The sequence below is a fragment of the Diceros bicornis genome, chromosome 7 (genome assembly GCF_020826845.1).
Source record: "Diceros bicornis minor isolate mBicDic1 chromosome 7, mDicBic1.mat.cur, whole genome shotgun sequence".
NCBI lineage: Eukaryota > Metazoa > Chordata > Mammalia > Perissodactyla > Rhinocerotidae > Diceros > Diceros bicornis.
Genome location: NC_080746.1, coordinates 11,087,849 through 11,106,325, shown reverse-complemented (window position 1 = coordinate 11,106,325; position 18,477 = coordinate 11,087,849). Strand labels below are relative to the sequence as shown.

Genomic DNA, 18,477 nt, shown 5'->3' with positions numbered 1-18,477 from the left:
GCCTTTCCAAGGGGTAAAGAATAAACAGAGTGAAAGTAACAGAGGGACAGAGCTGGAATGATAGGAACTGGGGTCAGAGAATAGAGTTTGTTATTCAGAAGCGGAAGAGCTAAGAGCAGTGACAAAGTCCAAAACATGTGCATGGGCATATGTGTGCCAGGCAGAGTGGAGCAGAGTTATGGGGTCAAGGATCTGTGGGGCCAGAGTGATGAAGGGGGTATTCATATGGACACTGAAGTCAGCCAAAGACAAGACAAGAAATGAGGTGGCGGGACGGATGGATTTACCGCACATACAGCCAACTTGGGATTTCTGATACACAGCCCCCAAGCCTGTCTGACCCCCTGACTGCCTGCTCCCCAAGAATGTTGCTGTCAGCAGTCCTTCTTTAGTCTCTTCTGCTTATTCGCTGGACTTGGGGGAGATTAACCAAGTTCTCTGCTAATGATTTAATGCCAACTTGATTTTACTAAAATCTCTATAATCCAAAAAGATAGTATAAGTTTCCCTCAAGGCAAAAGAGGGCAAGTCTCAAAGGAATTCAGATTCATGACTAGCCCTGTCCTTAGCTGAGGGAGGATGGACAGGTGACACTGTAAGGAGAGGTGCCAGTGCTGTACTGCAGGAACAAACCCCCAGAGGCTACAGCAGCGGGAGAAATGGCTTCTGCCCCACAGTCATGTGCCTCATCCCTGGAGACCGCCTTCAGCACAGTCGCTCTCCCTTACCAGACTCTGGAGAGCCAAGTGCTAAGAACCGATGGGGACTGGAGGGGCCAAGTACTCTGAGCTGTTCCTGTAGGACATTAAGACTCTTTCTTCTCACTTAGCCCAAGCATTCAGGGCACTCAGGGATCCGTGGAGTGATGGCCAAGGGGACTTCCCAACAGCGAAGTATGTCTGGATGGCTCCCAGAGACCACTGTGCTCATTTCCAGCAACCTGGCCCATCAGCATCCTCATTGTCTCACTTCCACATGCTAAGGAAGAGCCGATTGCATGAGTCATGGGGATGATGTTAGTCAACGGGAGCCGCCTCCAGTTCTTTCACGGAAGCTCTGCTTGGGGGCCTGGTGCTGTGCAGGCCCGGTGACCGGCTTAGATAGTATCTCTCACCCCTGGTTTTAGAGTTTTGTATTTTTGTGAGTAACTCATTCGTTGCTTGTAAGAGGAAAGAGAGAAGAGAGAGACTAAGTGCCTCTCTGGACCCTTCAGAGGAAATTTTTTTCTACCTCTGGCTCCTGGGCTCTCTAGTTTCTTATTCTGAGTTCTCTGAAGATGCAGCCAGGGACACCTGCTGGTTAAGCTGGTGGGGTGAATTCAGGTGGGATTTGAAGTCAGTTACACTTAGCTTGAAATCCTGGTTCCACCTCTTACTGATAGATCTCAAACAAGTCGCATAGCCTCTCTGAGCCCCAATTTCCTCGTCTGTAAAATGTCTGTATGAGGTTTATGGATAGGGGATATGAAAGTGCTTCGAAAACACTAGATATATATTAATTACCCTTTGAGTGTTTTGGGAATGGCATAACCCCTCCCTGACCACCACAGCCACTGCCAGCCCCAATCACCGTGGGCGCTCTTTTTGGTCTTGAGATCCTGCCCATTTTGTCCTCTTGGCGTTTTTTTCCCTCTTTGCTTGAGTGTGTTCAATCCCAATCTTCAAATTCTCATCTCTGTTCCAAGTTACCAATAGCTGGAGGGAAACTGAGTCAAGAGAGGAGACAGTAATGATTTCCTCTTAGCCGAATGGAAAAATTGCCCCGATGCTACTGCACTGGCACAGCTTCCATTCCCTAGCTCCTGGTTCCATCAACATTGTGGGCAATTTCAGGGTCCATGGAGAAATCACTTCTAATGCTCTCAAACTCATAGTTTCTTGACTTGCTCAACACCAATGACTATGGGTCACACCTAGACCAAACAGTTGGAGACCAGTTGGAGATTTCAAGGGCTGCTGGCCTCAATATTTAACTGTCTGCTCACATGTCCAAGAAAAGGAGGAGGTCAGTTACGGTACTTTGTGTTCAGCCTGTCAATTCTCTCCAGCCAGACACGACCAGGTACACACCTGTTGTTAAACACGTTGGGTTTATTACTCCTTGCAGCTAGGGAGAGTGCACACCATGGTGAACTGTGGAGTGTCTCAGTAAAAGGGTGTTAGAAAGAACCTATTGCAAGGTTTGGGCTTTGCCTGGGTGATATCAGGAGGGTCCAAGGATGTGGAGCTTTGCTCTTTAGTTGGGTACTGTTAGGAATCAGGAACAATTCTATGATTCTTTGCAGAACAGTGTCTTTGATGATTTCTTTGCTATGTAGTATATCAAGTGGTTCTTTTTCCTGTTTTTCTTCTATCATGAGCAGTGCTGCCCTGAACCTTTATTTTACATGTCTCCTAGTATAACTGTAAGTGCTTAAGAGTTTCTCTAGGGAATACGTAAGCCTAGGAGTGGAATTTCTGGGTCTTGGGGCGTACAAACATTCATTCATTAGATGATAATGACAAATTGTTTTCCAGATCAGCTGGTTATACCAATGTCCTTGAGCCACATCCACAGAACAGTTGGTGGACTTCTTAATTTTTGATAATCTAGTATGTAAGATAATATTTTATTGCTGTCTTAATTTGCATTTGCCTGATTAATGAAGCTGAGCATCCTTTCAAGTGTTTATTCATCATGTGCATTTTCTCTTCTGCAGTGAACAGAACTATTGAGTGTGAGCAAAAGAAGGTCTGGAGGCGGGGCACAGGGGGATCTCATGGTTGTAAAAGAGGCCTTGTAGCAGGAAGATAGGCTGAGTGTGGTGGGGTGGGAGTGGGATAGTCCATAAGCTTTGGAATGAGTCACATCTAGGTTTGCATCCTGAGTCTGCTGCTAGCATTGTGACTGTGGGCAAGTCATTTAACCAATCTGAGGCTCAGCATCATTATCTGTAAACCGCAGATAATCATACTTAAAAGGTAGCATGCCAACAACAATCACAATGCCTGGCCCACAAAAGGTGGCCTGCAAGTAAAACCATTATTAGTAATGCTGGGGTTGTTGAGGGTTATGAGCATAGGCTGTGGTTCCATATACAACACACACAATGGTAAGATGGATCTCCTGGGAGGAAAGGCATTTAAAGAAACTAAGAAAAACATAGAGCTTGGGACTGGGTGGAGTGAAGAGTTAGGGTGCTCAGGGTGTGGAACTTGGAGAATTACCTAGACTTTTTGGAGGGTTTCCAGCAGGCACAGACTGTCACCAAGGTCACAAGAAGGAAGATGCCTCCTGTGGACAAGATTATGTAAAGGGAGCTTCTTCCTTTTGCTCCTTGTATTCAACATTGTGACGGTAAAGCAAGAAAAAGAAACAAAAATGTGTAAATATGAGAAATAAAAAACCAAAAATGCCATTATATTTAGATTACATGATTTTCTACATAGAAAAATCAAAAGAACCTAGAAACTATTAGACATAACATCAAGGTGTCTTAGTTCTTTATTGCTCTGTAACAAACCACCCCAAAATTGAGTGACTTAAAAGAATAACCATTTTATTCTATCACAATTCTTTGTGTCACGATTTGGGCTGGACTCAGCTAGGCAATTCATTTGCTGGTGCTGTGCAAGGTCACTTATATGACTATAACATCTGGCATCATGAAGATATTATTCTGCTTCTCAATAATTTCCATTAATATTGCTGTCTAACTGTGTGAGATCCATCTTTTTTTCTCTGACTGCTTTTAAGATCTTCTCTTAGTCTCTAGTATTCTCTAGTTTTACTACATTTTATGTAAGTGTGGAAATCTTTTTATATATCTTGTATGTTAACCTTCCTGTATCTGTATATTTATGTCTGTCATGAGTTCTACAAAAATTTCAGTCACGACTCTCAAAATATTGCCTCTCCTCCATCTCTCTATTCTCCTCTTTGGGCTCTTCATGAAATATGGGTTATACCTTTCATCCTACATGCCATATCTCTTAATCTCTCTTTTTCATATTTTTTATCTCCTTGTCTATCTGTGCCTTATTCTGAATAATCCCTTCAGATACATCTTCCAATTAACTAACTCTCTTCAGCTATATTTAACGTGCTAACTCTTTCATTTACATTTTTATTTCAATAAATTACACTTTGATTGATACAAGTTCCATTTTGTTCCTTTTCAAATTTGGTCACTTTTGATGGTCTCTTATTGCTTGTTAATTTTTGTAATTTTGTCTTTTGTTTCTTCAAGCATTTCATAATTATTTGATATTTTATATCTGATAATTTCAATATCTGAAAGCCTTGGGGGTCTAAATCTATTGCTTTTTATATCTGCTGACTCTTATTCATGGGGATTTGTTTCCTTCTGTGTTTAATTACCTTTCATTGTCAACTCATCTTTGGTTTGTCTTACTCTCAGAGTTAGTCTCAGATTCAGCTTTCCCACCTGGCCACTGACCTCAGTCTAGTCTTCCACTACACTGTTAATCTAAACATTTGCCCCTGGGTAATCCACATTTTATGAGTGCTAAGTAGTCTGGATTCACCTACACTTCCAAACTTTTATACATGCTGCTCCTTCTGCCTGGAATATGTGTCCTTTCATCCTGTTTTTTTCACCTGATTAACTAACTAATCTTTCTAAGACTAAGTTCAGGCCTGTTCTCCTCCAAGACAACTTTGCTGACAACCCCTAATCTGGGTCAGATGACCCTCTTCCTTGCTCCCAGAGCACCCTGTATCTACCTCTGTCATAGTATTTTTCACACTGTATTGTAATAATCTGCTTATGTATCTGTAGCCCCCACTGAGGCTGTCTTCTGGGAGAGGTCGTGGCAGAGTTACACTGTTTCCCTGGTGTCTAGCACAGGGTCTGGTCCATGGTGGATTAACAAATGTTTGTTGAATAAGTGGAAGAATACTTGAATGAATGAATGGGTGAGTGAGTGATGATTTGGGAGTGGACAATTTGGGGTTTGCAAGCAAGGTGAAGGATGGCGAAGGAAGATGAGAAGAAAGGAGAAAAGGGCAATAAAGTTGTCATTTCATTTCATCAAAAGTTTATTGAGCATCCAGTATGTGCTAGGCACTCTGCTAGATGCTAGTAATACAAAGATGAAGATCAAAACAAAACAAAACCACTTCCTTACTTACCCCCCCAAATTTAAGGCAGATTTGGCTTGAACCTGGGAAGCTGGCCCCTCAGGGATTCAGCACCAGGGTATGGAGTACAGCATGCTCTCATCTCACCCTAACCTTCACCCCTGCCTCTCAAGGCTGACCAGCACGTACCCCTTCTCCAAGTCCTTCGTCTCCTACCTGCCTGAGCAACTTTCCCCTGCATACATTATCTCATTCTGGCTGAGGCATCTGGGAAGGCTAGGGGAGGGGTTCTGAGTAAGAGGAGCTGCAAAGGCATACCTGCCCAAATGAGCCTGGAGAGATACACTGGAACAGGGCGCTGGGAGGGGCCTGCAGTCCAGGTAAGGGTAGGGGGGGCCAACTAGTGATGTTGTTGCCCTTGGGGCTGTGACAAAACTTGCCCCTGTGTGGAGTGGTGGGGAACAGTGGCCTTGGGAGTTGCTCTGTGGGATGGTGGAGAGGCAGAGCTGGAGCTTAAGAGGTTGCGGAGGTGCCAGGAATGCAAGGACCCCTAGAGGCATCAGGGAGGAGAGGACAGAACACACAGAGGGCCTCCTTCTCTTTCAGCTTTTTAATTGCCCTCTCTCCTCACACAGTAGACTATTGTCTCTCCTATGAACTGGTCAAGAGGTGGTGGCATGGGCATGGCCTGGCTACACAGTGGCCCAACCTCTCTGTACTCTGATGTTTGTGTGATTAAGGAGTCTGCCCTTGTCCTCTCCTGGGATCTGAGCATCTGGGAGCAGGGCAGATGGGAGATCGGAGGCCAAGGGTTGGATCATGTCCCCCTGACATGCTGAGGAGCAATAAGCTTCCTCCTCCCCCTACCATTTCTCTTACAGCTGGAGGAAGCCCAACAACCTTTCCCAGGGATAATGATTGTTTGAAAGGTTTGTTTGTAAGGAAGCCAGGGAGAAGGCAGGGGTGCCAGGGGTTAAAAAACAGTTCTTCACATGATCTAGCTTTCTGGGCCAGGGCAGTGAGTGAGACTCCCTTCTCTATAGGAATAGAGATGGGAAGAATGCTTGGCATGCCGCTGAGGGAGGCTCTGGGAGGAGGCCAAGCACGGGAGGCTTGAGACCTTTGCCCGTGCTAGGGCCCAGGTCAGGGGGCAAATGAATATACTTGAGCTCCTCTCTCACCAGCTGGTAGGTGCCCAGGTACCAGGTGCCCAGAGAAGAGTCCTCTAGGGCACTGCCTTCGCAGTGATTCCTCGGATGCTCAGAACAGCCCCTGTACACTTGGTAACCAGCCTCTGACTTTCTCTTAGTTTAGGACAGTCGTATGTTTTGGGCAAGTGGCCTCTCAAAGCTGGAATGGCCAAAAAAGTGCCCCAGGAACCAGGCGTTGGTTCGCAGGGAAGGGAGGTGGGTGGGAAGCATGAGAACTCCCTGGGAAGGGCACAGGATAGTCACGGGGGTTAGGTTATTTATGTTAGTTTCCATAAGACCCTTGGCGGATTGGGCTGGAAATTTAATAATCTCTATGGTCCTAAGAGGGCACACAACCCATACCCACTGAGGACACAGCCAGTGAACCGGAAGCAAATATGACTCGGTTTCACCACCAGATCCACTGTCCGCTGCCCCGCTGCGACCCCCATCCGCGCACACTAGCGTTCGTCCACACGCGAGACTCGCGCGCCCCCGTGGGGACGTCCCCTCGCCTCCCGCGGGCGGCGGCCCCGCTTCCCGGCCCTCCCCCGGCCGCGGGCCGCAGGATGCGGGCGCCTCCCGGGGGTCCCGCGGCGGCTCAGGCGCTGATTTCCACCGGGCCGGCCTCGTCTTGCTCGCGGATCAGGTGCACGCCCGCAGTCCGCAGTGTGCGTGAGGCGCTGCGCGAGCGGCCGGGCGAGCCCGGGGCCCGGGGCGGGGACGTGTGCGTCCGGCCCGTGGCGGGGGAGCGCGCTGGGGAGCGCGGGTAGCGGCGGGCCGAGCGGATTGGCAGCCCCGGCGAGCGGCCGGGTACTGCTGGCGACACGGAGTAGGCGGGAGGGCCGGGCTCTGTGGCGCTCCGATCTCGGGACTCGGGCGTGGGGCTCTCCTCGGGCTCCGGGGAGTCCTGCAAGGATACGCGCCGCTGGGGTCAGGGGACAGCCGGCCGGTCTGGGAGCGCGCCTGGTGTTCGAGGGCGCTGGGAATACCGACGTGAAGGAGACACAATTCCCTCCACACTCCCACCTCCTCGAAGGCCGCGGACATAGGTCTGGTTTTTTGAGCGATACAAGACACTCAGCATGGTGCCTGGCACATAACATTATGCTTATAATAAGCGTAATGAGGTGCTCAGTACATGTTGAAATGCATTAGCTTGAGTGCTTTGTCCACTTATTCTCTCTTTCCACTGCTTGGAAAGAGTGGACAGCCTGGGACAAGAGTTAGTTGTGGAATAGTGGGGGAAATCACCAGAGTTGATGTCCAAAGACCTGGATTTGAAGCCTAGACCTGTCACTTGTTTACTTGTTTGATCCAGGCAAGTCATTTCACCTCTGTCAGCTTTATTTTTCTAATCTCTGAAGTGAGGATGACACAAACATTTCTCAGGGTTATTCTGAGTACTATAAAGAGATATCAATATGGCATGGCTACCTAGCACCAGGCATGTGGTAGGGGCTCATTGCACGTTCGAGGGGCACCCAGCCCAGAGCTGCTCACCTTGTCCTTCAGGATATAGAGTGCCATGGGGCTCTTCCGTTCCTGCTCTCCACTTCGTGGGAGGGTGTCTGCTGCACAGGGCAAAGAATGGGGTGACTAGCCCAGGTACAGAACCCTTCCACCAGCCAGCACCTACACTCTTTGCCTCCCAAGTGGCCTGTCAAGGCCCCACCACAACCTCCACCAAAAGATCCAGAATACCCAGGGTCCTACCTTGGCTGCACCTCTCCCTGCTCTGCAGTCTTCGTGCAGTTGGTGGAGGAAGGGGCCCTGCAGAGCTGGCTTCCTTGTCGCCCAGTTCTGCCTTTTCCCAGCAGCCCACTGATCTGAGTGATGCTGAGATGGGTGAGTGGGTGGCTGGGAGCTCACCTTCAGGTTTTAGGTGGTCATCATTCTGGTCCATATATTCCAGGGAGTTTTGCTTCTCCAATTTCCTCTTCTTCCTGCAAATCAGCCCAGCACCCAGTGAACAGAACTATTGAGTGTGAGCAAAAGAAGGTCTGGGGGCGGGGCACAGGGGGATCTCATGGTTGTAAAAGAGGCCTTGTAGCAGGAAGATAGGCTGAGTGTGGTGGGGTGGGAGTGGGATAGTCCATAAGCTTTGGAATGAGTCACATCTAGGTTTGCATCCTGAGTCTGCTGCTAGCATTGTGACTGTGGGCAAGTCATTTAACCAATCTGAGGCTCAGCATCATTATCTGTAAACCGCAGATAATCATACTTAAAAGGTAGCATGCCAACAACAATCACAGTGCCTGGCCCACAAAAGGTGGCCTGCAAGTAAAACCATTATTAGTAATGCTGGGGTTGTTGAGGGTTATGAGCATAGGCTGTGGTTCCATATACAACACACACAATGGTAAGATGGATCTCCTGGGAGGAAAGGCATTTAAAGAAACTAAGAAAAACATAGAGCTTGGGACTGGGTGGAGTGAAGAGTTAGGGTGCTCAGGGTGTGGAACTTGGAGAATTACCTAGACTTTTTAGAGGGTTTCCAGCAGGCACAGACTGTCACCAAGGTCACAAGAAGGAAGATGCCTCCTGTGGACAAGATTATGTAAAGGGAGCTTCTTCCTAGGAAGAGAGAGAGACAGAGGTGGGAGAGACTTCAGAGGGGGCAATGGGTCTGGTAAGGAGAGCTTCCTGAAGTGGAAGGAAGAGAAGAGGAGCCCCAGGCAGCATGGCTGGCCAATGGCTGAGCTTGCCCAGAGCCCACTTCCCACCTGTTGCTGTCCTCCACGGAGAGTTGGCCCATGTCTGCCTCTCTCTCCCTCCAGTGGCACTGTCTGGGATGTCCTTAGCCCCTCATGGGCACCTGCCTCTCAGGATTTTCAGTCCTGAGAGAGGGCATGCAGGGAGACTCACTGTATACGGTGATCTTGACGGGAAGACTGCGGCCCTGGCTGATGGGGTTCTCGACCACACAGCTGTACAGGTCGTCATCCTCCATGAGCACTCGGGTGATGGTGAGCACCTTTTGGTCGGGGGACAGGAGCATTCGAGAGTCATTCAGGAGGGGCTTGCCATCCTTCAGCCAGGTGTAGCTGGGCTTGGTGCCATTCTCGTGCGAGCAGTTCAGAGTGAAGGCCTCGCTGAGCTCCAGTACAGTGGTTGAAGCCACTAACACCTGCGGTCTCGAAATGGGCACTGAGCCCCAGGGGTGGGGGAGCCTGTGAGCCATGGGCCAAAAATCTTCTCCCTTCCCCTTTAGAACTCCCTACCTTCCAACACATCACAACTCAATGTGTGATTTGAGAAGGCCCTTCAGAATCATCTGTCCAATTCTTTGCCATAATCCATATATCCGTCTATTCATTCATTCACTCACTCATTTATTTACCAACTATTTGTTGAGCACCTGCTAAGCAGAGGAGGTACAATGCTGAACAAGCCATGGTCCCTGCCCTCACCTTCCCTTCCCCTTTTCCCAAATACCTTTCCAAGATGTCTTAAACTGACCCAGCCTGGAACATATTTTAGTTGGGTTAAGTCTAGTTCCAACTATCTAGGTTCAAATATTGGCTCTGTCACTTACTAGCTGTGTGACCTTGGGCAAGTTACTCAACCTCTTTGTGCCTCAGTTTCCCCATCTGCAAAATGGGTATAATAATATAACTATCCCTAGATTATAATAAGCATTAAATGAGTCAGTGTATGCAAAGCACTTAGAATAGCTTCTGGCACCTAGTAAGCATGCTATACATGTTAGCTGTGCTTATCTGCTTATCTGCAGACTTCTGACATCCAAATGGCTCACTCTCAGCTCCAAAGTGGCTTTTTGTGTTGATTTTTCTAGGTCTAGCTAGTGTTCTGGGCAGACCCTGCCCCAGTCCCAGTCACCAGTCCTGCCTCTTTCCCCACCAGTGCACTTTACCATCTACAGTGAGGTTGATGGTCTTCTCCCCCGTGAAGGTGTCATCTGTGATGGAGATCTCGACCTCATAGGTGCCCTCATCAGCCAGCTGCAGGTCGCTCAGAAGCAGGGAACCATTTTCAAAGAGGCGGATGCGGTCGCGATAGTCAGGCCGCAGGGTGCCAATGACCTCTGTGCCAATGGACTGTACCACCGTCACTGGCTTGTCCCGCTTCAGCTGCCACTTCACCACGGGCTTGTCACTGCTGGTGCTGCTGTACTGCACAGAAAGCAGGGCTGACTTCCCCACTGTGCCATGGATCAGGCGGACCGGGCTGGTGATGTTCACCCCCTCCAGGGACTCTGTGAACAGAGGCCCATGAGGAGAGGGCAGTGTCAGGCCCTTGGCTCCTCATCCCACTCCCCCCTTTAAGTCCTCTGATCTCTCCATGCCTCACCACTCTGGGCCCTTCACTCCTTGTCAATCCTTCCTTTTTACTCTTTGGTGTCATCTCCTTTCCCACTGTAGCTCTAGGTGCCTCTGCTACTCCATCATCCCTCATACACACCCCACTGCCCTCAGTCCTTCTTATCTCTGGCCCTCTGCCTCTGGCGGTTTTCCCCATTGCCTTTCTCTTGAGGAAGATTCTAGCTCACCCACACCCTATGTGCTCCATTCATAGAAATATTTATTGAGCACCTCCCATGTGCCAGGCACTGTTCTCTGTCCTTGGGATATATCCAAGAGCAAAACAGACAGACGTCCCTACCCTCCGAAGCTTATAGGTCATTAGACCTCGGGGAGAGTTTGATTTTCGTCTTGCGTGGGGGGATGGAGAAAGCATGAGAACATAGATTCACAAAGGAAGGAGTGTGTCACAAGACAGCGCCAATAAAGGGGAAGGTGAGGGCCTGAAGACAACTGTACCACTTTTTATTCATACCAAGAGCCTCCCCTGTCCCTGCCCCAGCTGAATGCAACATCTTACTAGGCCTGCCTAGTACAGAACAGCCCTGCAACTGGGTTGACGGTTTTGGAAATTCACCCAAACTCCAGCCCAATTTGCATCCTCCATAGAAGAGGGATTTGGGATGGGCAGAACAGAGTTTGGAATCAGCAGGCCTTGTAAGACTGGCTCCACCACTTCCTGGCTGTGTGGAATTGGGCTGGTGATCTTGCTAGGCCTCATTCTTTTCGTTTGGAAAATAAGGATCCTACCAATGATAAGAGCAACTTCCTCATCAAGCTCATGGGGTCGTAAAGCACAATATGTGTGTCAGTTATGGTGTAGGGGAGAGAATACAAGATTAAGCATCAGAGATTTGGGCCCTATTGTTGGCTTATGACCTAGGAGAAGTTATTTATCTGTTCAGGGCTCAGATTCCCTATAGGTAAAATGACTAGTGACCTAGATGGTCTCATCAGTTTGTTCCAGCCCTGAAATTCTGGGATTTTACCATGTTGTCCAATGGCTGTCCCACCCAGAGATACATCTCACATTTCAGAGCTCTCTTAGGAGCCTTGGGGCCTGAACAGATGCTGTTCATTGCTGTCACCTGGCCTTGTAGAGAAGTACAACCACCCAAAGGAGGGTCTTCCGGAGAGGATGTCAGTTGGGAACAGGGCTGAGTTTAGCTGAATAGACACATGCGTGTCAGCTGTTTCCTTTGACTCTCATTGCCTCTGAGGCTCCCTCTTTCCTTCTCACGCCTATTTCCCACTTGGCTACTGCTGCAGTTTAGACGTGGGGAAGCTGAGCTTTACTGTACCATTCCTTCTTCCTCTCCTTGGCCCGGAGGACCCAGACCCAACCAGGAGGCAATTAAACTAAAAGGTTAGTTGTGGAGATCAAAGCAAATTTAATTTCCTAAACATATTCAATTCATTTTTGGAACAAGTGCTTTGTTAAGTAGTGAGCTCTTCATCTTTGGAAGTGGTCAAGGAAAGGCCAACTGACTACTCCTTCACCTCTCTGTGTGTCAGTTTCCTACTCTGTCTAATGAGGTGATGGGACCAGATTAGCTCTAGAGGCCTTCCCAACTCTGACATGCTATGATCCATTGCCTGCCAGGTATGTTAGAATCATAAAACCTTAAGCATGGAAGAAACTACTCTAATGATTAAAACTGCCATGTGTATGAATATTATATACTTGTTTTTGAGAGGATTCTTAATTTTGGGACAGTAGAATGGATAAAATCAACTATTTTCAAATATTTTTTATTAAAGGTATTTTTGTTCCCATAAAACCTTATATAAAAATGAAAAGAAATGAAAACTAGTTCCAGATTGCCTGCTTTGGTAGAAGAGGTGGTGGAGACCAGAGTCTTGTCCTCCCCAATAACTTGGGGAGCTACTAGGAATCCCTGTGGCTCTGTGTATTGGACTGAAATCCATTTGGCCACATGATCCTTAAGATTCCTTCCAATTCTGTAATTATTTAGTGGGGATTTCCTTCCTAGCAACTGCTAGGTCCTAGGCTTGGCTTGATTTAGAAAAGCAAGTTTTAAATTTCCCTGAATAGGCAAATAGGCTTTGTTATGTCACTTGAGGTGGTCCTGAAAAAGTCATTGAGCTTCGCTAAAGACCGTCATGGTGATGATCAAAGAGCTGGGGCATGTCAGGACCCAATCTGAAGCAGTGGGTATGCACATGAGGTTTATATATGCAGGGCCATCCTGGGGTTTAGCAAATCTGTGTAATGACCCCAAGCACCAAAATTTGAGGGTTCTCTTTCCCTTCTTCTGGGAGGCTGGACAGTGATAGTCCCAGCCCCAAAGAACAGTGGAAGGGGTTCCTCCTCCCCCTTATCTTATCCTCCCCCTTATCCTTTTTATCTTCCCTGGCCCTTCCTGGAGCTTCCCCTACGTCTACTCTCTTCCATCCCATAGAAGGTCTCAGTAGTCCTTTTATGATGTCTTCTCCTCCTCAAGTCTGCTTTGTCTGCCAATTTAAACTTGATTTCTTCTGGATAAAAACGTTGGAGAAGCTATAGCATATGGCTTGCCCTAGGCCTCACCCTCCTCTGGTGGACGCCTTCCTCATGCCTGTGAACGTGGATATGCCCATGAGTCTCAGGGATTTTGTACATGTGTTCAGAAGTGAATGGAGCTTTCTCAGAAGCTGACAAAGAGAGCATTTTGCTGAGTAAACACAGTTTCCCAAAACTCTCTTTTGCCAAAATTGGTGTCAGTATTAAGTTCAGGGTTCTACAACTTTCAAGGGACACAGAGAACTGGGACAAGTGCCAAAGCAGGACACAGAAATGAGGAAATGGCTAACAACTACAATCCACAGTAGAAACAAAAGGGACTAGAACTGTTGAACCTTGAGAAGCAATTAACTTAACCATTGCCCTTGGTCTCTGAGGTATCATTATGTAGAAAGTCTCTGTTCCCACCCGAGGCTGAACAAAAGGAAATTGACATGGGAGCAAGATGTACCTCTCAACTTAATGCCACACGGGCCAGGTAAGAGGCCCCTCATCAAGCAGGATTTTGACCTGCTCTGACACCAAGGAATGTCAAGCTTTAAAGTATGAAAATGTAGCTGCCAATAGCCTGGGGTTCCTCTTCCTTTACAGAAATCATCATCTGCTCATTTTTGTGTGCTCTTTTTTGCTGGGCAAAGGTTTCCTTTTACCAGCATTTGCCTTAAATTTACTTTTTAAAAGTGTCAATGAGATGGTGCCCAATGTGTATTCTAGGATTTGGTCTATATACACCTAATCCATACTCTTTAACACCATGACTGCAGTTATATCCTTTTTTATCTGAGGGGGTTTTTGTCTTATTTGGATCTGTTTCCATAAGGAAGTCCCTCCATCCCTTTGGATATCACAGATACCCTTCTCTAGGCTTCCTCCAACTATATTATTTCTTTTTTGAGGTGTAGTGAGCAGAGCTGCATACAATAATCCAAGAGCAGCACACAGCATGGTTTTCTAAAAGGACAAAAATATTTCTTTCTGTTTTTGGTTTTTACTGTCCTTCCTAATGAACGATGCTCTGGGAAAACAACCCCCTCCTCTGCTCCTATTGTATAGGGGCACCACTGATTGTACATACGTTGTGGTTATTGTGTTGTATTCTTATGTTGTTATCCTCTTGAGACCTACAAGGGCCTAAAAGAGTATGAAATCATTTTAAATGTCAATCACTTAGGAATGTAGGAGAAAACCAGGAAACAGAAACTGTGAAGAAGGCCCTTGGGATTGTGATCTTAGGGCTAAAAAGGTGGAACCTCGGCAAGGGACTTCTTCTAATTGGGTGCCCAGAGGTTGGAATAGTTCTCGGATCCTGGAGAGTAAAGTCTTCCAAATCAGATTATCTAGATTTATGGCATGCTGTGTTTATGTCTGTAAGTTAGTGTACTAGCCTCTAGAAAAGCTTTGTTTGATTGTTCCATGAATTGGGCTGTGATGAATTTAGGAAAGCCTCATTTGTCCATATTTTAGGGACAGAGCATTAAAGACTGAGTATTACTTGCCTGAGGCTAGCTTGGTGGTTCCTGCCATAAACACAAAGGATTAAGGTAAATCTTTGGGAGCCAGGGCCACACGGTCCAGCCCCCCTTTATTGCCAATCTTTTTTTTTGCTGAGGAAGATTTGCCCTGAGCTAACATCTGTTGTCAGTCTTCCTCTTTTTTTTTTTTTTTTTATGTGAGTCGCTTTCACCACCACTGACAGATGAGTAGCATAGGTCTGCACCCAGCTATTGCCAATCTTAAAAACTACATTTCCCAGCCTCCCTTGCAGTTAGGTATGGCCACATGACTGAGTTTTAGCCAATAGAACCAGTGGAAGTGGTAAGTATCACCTATAGGCTGGTATAGAAAAACCTCCCTCCTTTTTTTTTGTTTTTTTAAATTCTCTACCTGAAAGAAATGGAGATAAACCTCAGGGTGACCATTGGAAACACACGTCAAAGTTGATAGTGCCCATCCCTGAAAAACTTGATGCAGCAGAGTCCTTCCCCATCCCAGCCCTAATCTGGAACTGCACTGTACTACCACATGGTTAATACCAGGAACTTAAATTTTGGAATTTATTTGTCACAGAAGCTGGCATTTTCTTAACTAATATATTGAGGATGGCAGAAATTCCTTATAGAACCTCAGCTCTTTATTGCTCTTGAATCCACAGCACTACAATGGCCTGACCCTGCATTTACATCTTACCTGTCATAGGTCATAACTAATATCTTGTTAGCGTTGTTTATATTTAGAAAATTTTTGCTATATTTATTGTTATGTTTTCCCACACAGAAGATCCTTTGTCACTTTTTGATTTTGCCTAGTCATACTGACTGACAAGATCTTTCTGTGATTTTTTTTCCTTACCATTTGATGACCTAAAGGAGTTTAGGGACATCTCTGGTTTGTATATTTCATTGTGCACTTCCTATCCCCAACTTACTGTCTCTCTGTTCAGCTCTCATTATTTCCTCAATTCACTGTAATTTCCACTGAGACTGCTCTCACTAAGGTTAATAGTAATCTCTTAATTGTCATAGCCAATGGACTCTTTTAGATCCTTATTATACTACACCTCTTTGATACATTTGACATTGGTTCTCCAGAAAACACTCAAATCTCTTGCCTTTCTGGACTGTAGTCTTCTAGTTTTCCCTCTGTTTCTCTAACTGTTCCTTCTTGGTCTCCTCAACGGGCTCTTTTTCCTCTACCAATCTTGGGGTCACTCAGTGTTCCATTTTCAGCCCATTTTCTCCTTCTAGGTGATATTATCCATTCTCATTGTTTTAAATCTCACCTATGGGCTGACAGCTTCCAAAGACGTCTCTCTAACCCTAACCACCCTGTCCCCCACCTTCAGGCTATTTAACATTTTCCCACAGATGTCTCATGGGCATTTCAACCTCAACATGGACAATACTAATGATCATCTCCCCCAACCCTATCCCTTTTTCTGTTTAAGGTTTCACAGAGAAACCCTACCTCCCTCTCTGGGTCCTCCCACTTTCTATCAATCACTGGGTCTTGACTTCCCCTCAAAAATATTATCTCAACATGGCTCATTCCCTCTGTCCTTATTCTAATTCTAGCCCATGTTATTTCTCTCCTGAACTATTGCAATAGCCTTGTTAAGGGTTGAAGTGTGTCCCCTAAAATTCATATGTTGAAGTCCTAACTCTCAGTACCTCACAGAATGTGACCTTATTTGGCAATGGGGTTATTGCAGAGGTAATAAGCTAAGATGAGGTCCTACTGGAGTAGGGTGGGCCCCTAATCCAATGTGACTGGTGTCCTTAATAAAATGGGAAATTTGGACACAGATACAGGCGCAGGAGAAAGTCACATGAAGATTATGCTGCCACAAGCAAGGGAACTACCAGAAGCTAGCAGAGAGGCCTGGAATAGATCCTTCCCAAGCACCTTCAGAAGGAGTACGGCCTTGCCGATACCTTGATCTCGAACTTTTAGCCTCTACAACTGTGAGACAATCCATTTCTATTGTTTAAGCTCCCCAATTTGTGGTTCTTTGTTACAGCAGCCTGAGCAAATGGATACAGCCTCCTTTCCTATCTTGTTTGCCTCTGGTTCCCCCACCAATGCCTCACTGCAGAGTGAGCTATCTGAAGTACCCGGCTGGCCCTGTCAGTCCCCAGATGAAAAACCATTCAATGCCCTCCTCCTCCATTGTTTACAGATTATATTCCAGTTTCCTTAGTATGGTTTACAAGGCTCTTGCCTAACTCAATTCACACTTTCCTCTCCAGCAATGGTGAACGGCTGGGCTGCTCCTAAACACGTGATGCCATTTCAAGATGTTGACCTTTGCTCATTTTCTCAACTATATGCCCACTCGCACACCTGCCTCTTTTTCTTATCCTTTAAAATTTAGTGCAGACATTCCTAGGAAACCTCCCCTGATATTCCCCCACCCCCGCCCTGCACCAGTAGCACCAGCTTCCTGATGGGATAGGTGACCTCTCTCTGATCCTGGGCATCCTCTGCATATCTGACTCATAGTAGTTTCTGCCTTTTATTAAAATAATCTCTGCGTCTGTTGCCTAACTAAATTGTGAACTCCTAGGCTCTCTGGAATAGTGTGTGTATGTGTGTGTGTGTGTGTGTGTGTGTGTGTGTGTGTGTGCATGCGCATGCACATAAACACATATATTTAAAATAAGATCAATTCTCCAAGGAGTTGGTAGGGGGTGGTACAGGAAGTAGGTGTCTATGGCCTGGGGTGAGTTATGAATAGGTTGGCGTCACTATCCAAAACCAAGAGACTTGTTATCTCCAAAGCTTCTTTCATCTCCCTTGCTGTTTTACATTCAGAGAAGCCAGGGTAGGGAATTGGGAAGGCACAAAACCAAGATTTCCCCTACCCCTCTAAGCCCCACCACAATCCCTTGGAAAGAATGCAGGACTGGCCCACGCTAACAAGACATCCCATAAGAAATGGCTCATTGCCCTCCATCTAGTGTACTGAATGCCGTGGGAGCTCCAAAGTCATGCAGCCTTTTGGGGGAGGGGGGCAGGGGCTGGGCAGGAGGCACACAGAATGAAGAAATACATTCAACACTAATGCCTGAATTCACTGAGATGCTTCCCACAGCAGCTGAGCTCTCTCCCCTCCTCCCGCCCCAAAGGCATTCTGGCCCTCAACTCTCCCCTCCCTCTCCTTTGAAAGCCCCGGGTCCCTTTACCAGACCATTTCTTACCCTTCTGGTCTCCTACCTGTCTGGATCAGAAGAAGGTAGACAAAAGGAGCGAGGCGCAGGGCACTGAAGGCTCTGGACAGGGCTCTTCTTTCTCTCTTCATTTTGGGTGGCGTTCTCCAGCTCTGGTGCAGACAATTAGCATGATTTCTCCACTCTGGGCACGTCCCTTTGTACCACTCGGAGTTTCTCTGCCCGAACACAACCCTGCCAACTTCCCTCTGAATACACAGAGCTCTGTGTATTGCTGGACTTGTGCTTTCCTCTCTTTCAGACCTGGCATTTTCTGGTTTCAAAGCCCTACATCCCCAGTTCAGAAGGGGGTATCTGCTTAGGAGATCATCTCCAGTCCAGGTCCAGTCTGACGGGTCCCAGCGGCCCAGCAGTTCTACGCTGTCTGTGCTGAGCCCCACTACCAGGGGGAGATGAGGATTTGGGCTCAATGAGGGTTCTGGGCTGGGACACACACTAAACTGGACCTTGTGTCCCAGCCTATCCTGTCTCCACCTCACGTTTCTTGTTCCTGCGAAGGAGGGTATGTTCCGGGAACAGACCTCCAATAAGCTCTGAAAAGGGAGGGAGAGGAGCTTTTAAAAATCTGGGGAATGAGAGACTCCAGAGAGCTGCTGAAGAAATGGAAAAGCATGTTCACCCCAAAGGAA

General features: G+C 47.1%; 2 protein-coding genes across 3 annotated transcripts; one reads left to right on the top strand and one right to left on the bottom strand.

The window, feature by feature from the left end:
* The first annotated feature begins 5,408 nt into the window (after positions 1 to 5,408).
* Positions 5,409 to 5,827, top strand: HEPN1 (hepatocellular carcinoma, down-regulated 1). The gene is given in 3 exon segments (XM_058544718.1): positions 5,409 to 5,462; positions 5,535 to 5,615; positions 5,618 to 5,827. Coding segments are annotated over 3 exon segments (324 nt in total). The 3' UTR covers positions 5,807 to 5,827.
* A 1,046-nt stretch (positions 5,828 to 6,873) lies between these two features.
* HEPACAM (hepatic and glial cell adhesion molecule) lies at positions 6,874 to 18,015 on the bottom strand. Of its 2 annotated transcripts, none has more exons than XM_058544430.1 (7): positions 17,835 to 18,015; positions 10,150 to 10,491; positions 9,141 to 9,422; positions 8,756 to 8,849; positions 7,989 to 8,218; positions 7,776 to 7,846; positions 6,874 to 7,182 (listed from the first exon to the last, which is right to left on the bottom strand). In XM_058544430.1, the coding sequence occupies exons 1-7, from the start codon at positions 17,917 to 17,919 to the stop codon at positions 6,874 to 6,876; spliced, it is 1,413 nt and encodes a 470-aa protein (XP_058400413.1). In that variant the 5' UTR covers positions 17,920 to 18,015. The 2 variants fall into 2 exon arrangements, with proteins under 2 accessions (XP_058400413.1, XP_058400414.1); XM_058544431.1 differs by having other exon boundaries at positions 8,145 to 8,218.
* Positions 18,016 to 18,477: the final 462 nt, after the last annotated feature.

Excerpts from the sequence above, each read along its gene's own strand:
- HEPACAM (XM_058544430.1), bottom strand. The coding sequence starts at position 17,919 with ATGAAGAGAGAAAGAAGAGCCCTGTCCAGAGCCTTCAGTGCCCTGCGC. Across the intron at positions 9,423-10,149 it reads CATCAACCTCACTGTAGATG|TGCCCATTTCGAGACCGCAG; the intron begins GTAAAGTGCACT and ends CCTGGGGCTCAG. Across the intron at positions 8,219-8,755 it reads TGCTGGAAACCCTCTAAAAA|GAAGAAGAGGAAATTGGAGA; the intron begins GTCTAGGTAATT and ends GCTGATTTGCAG.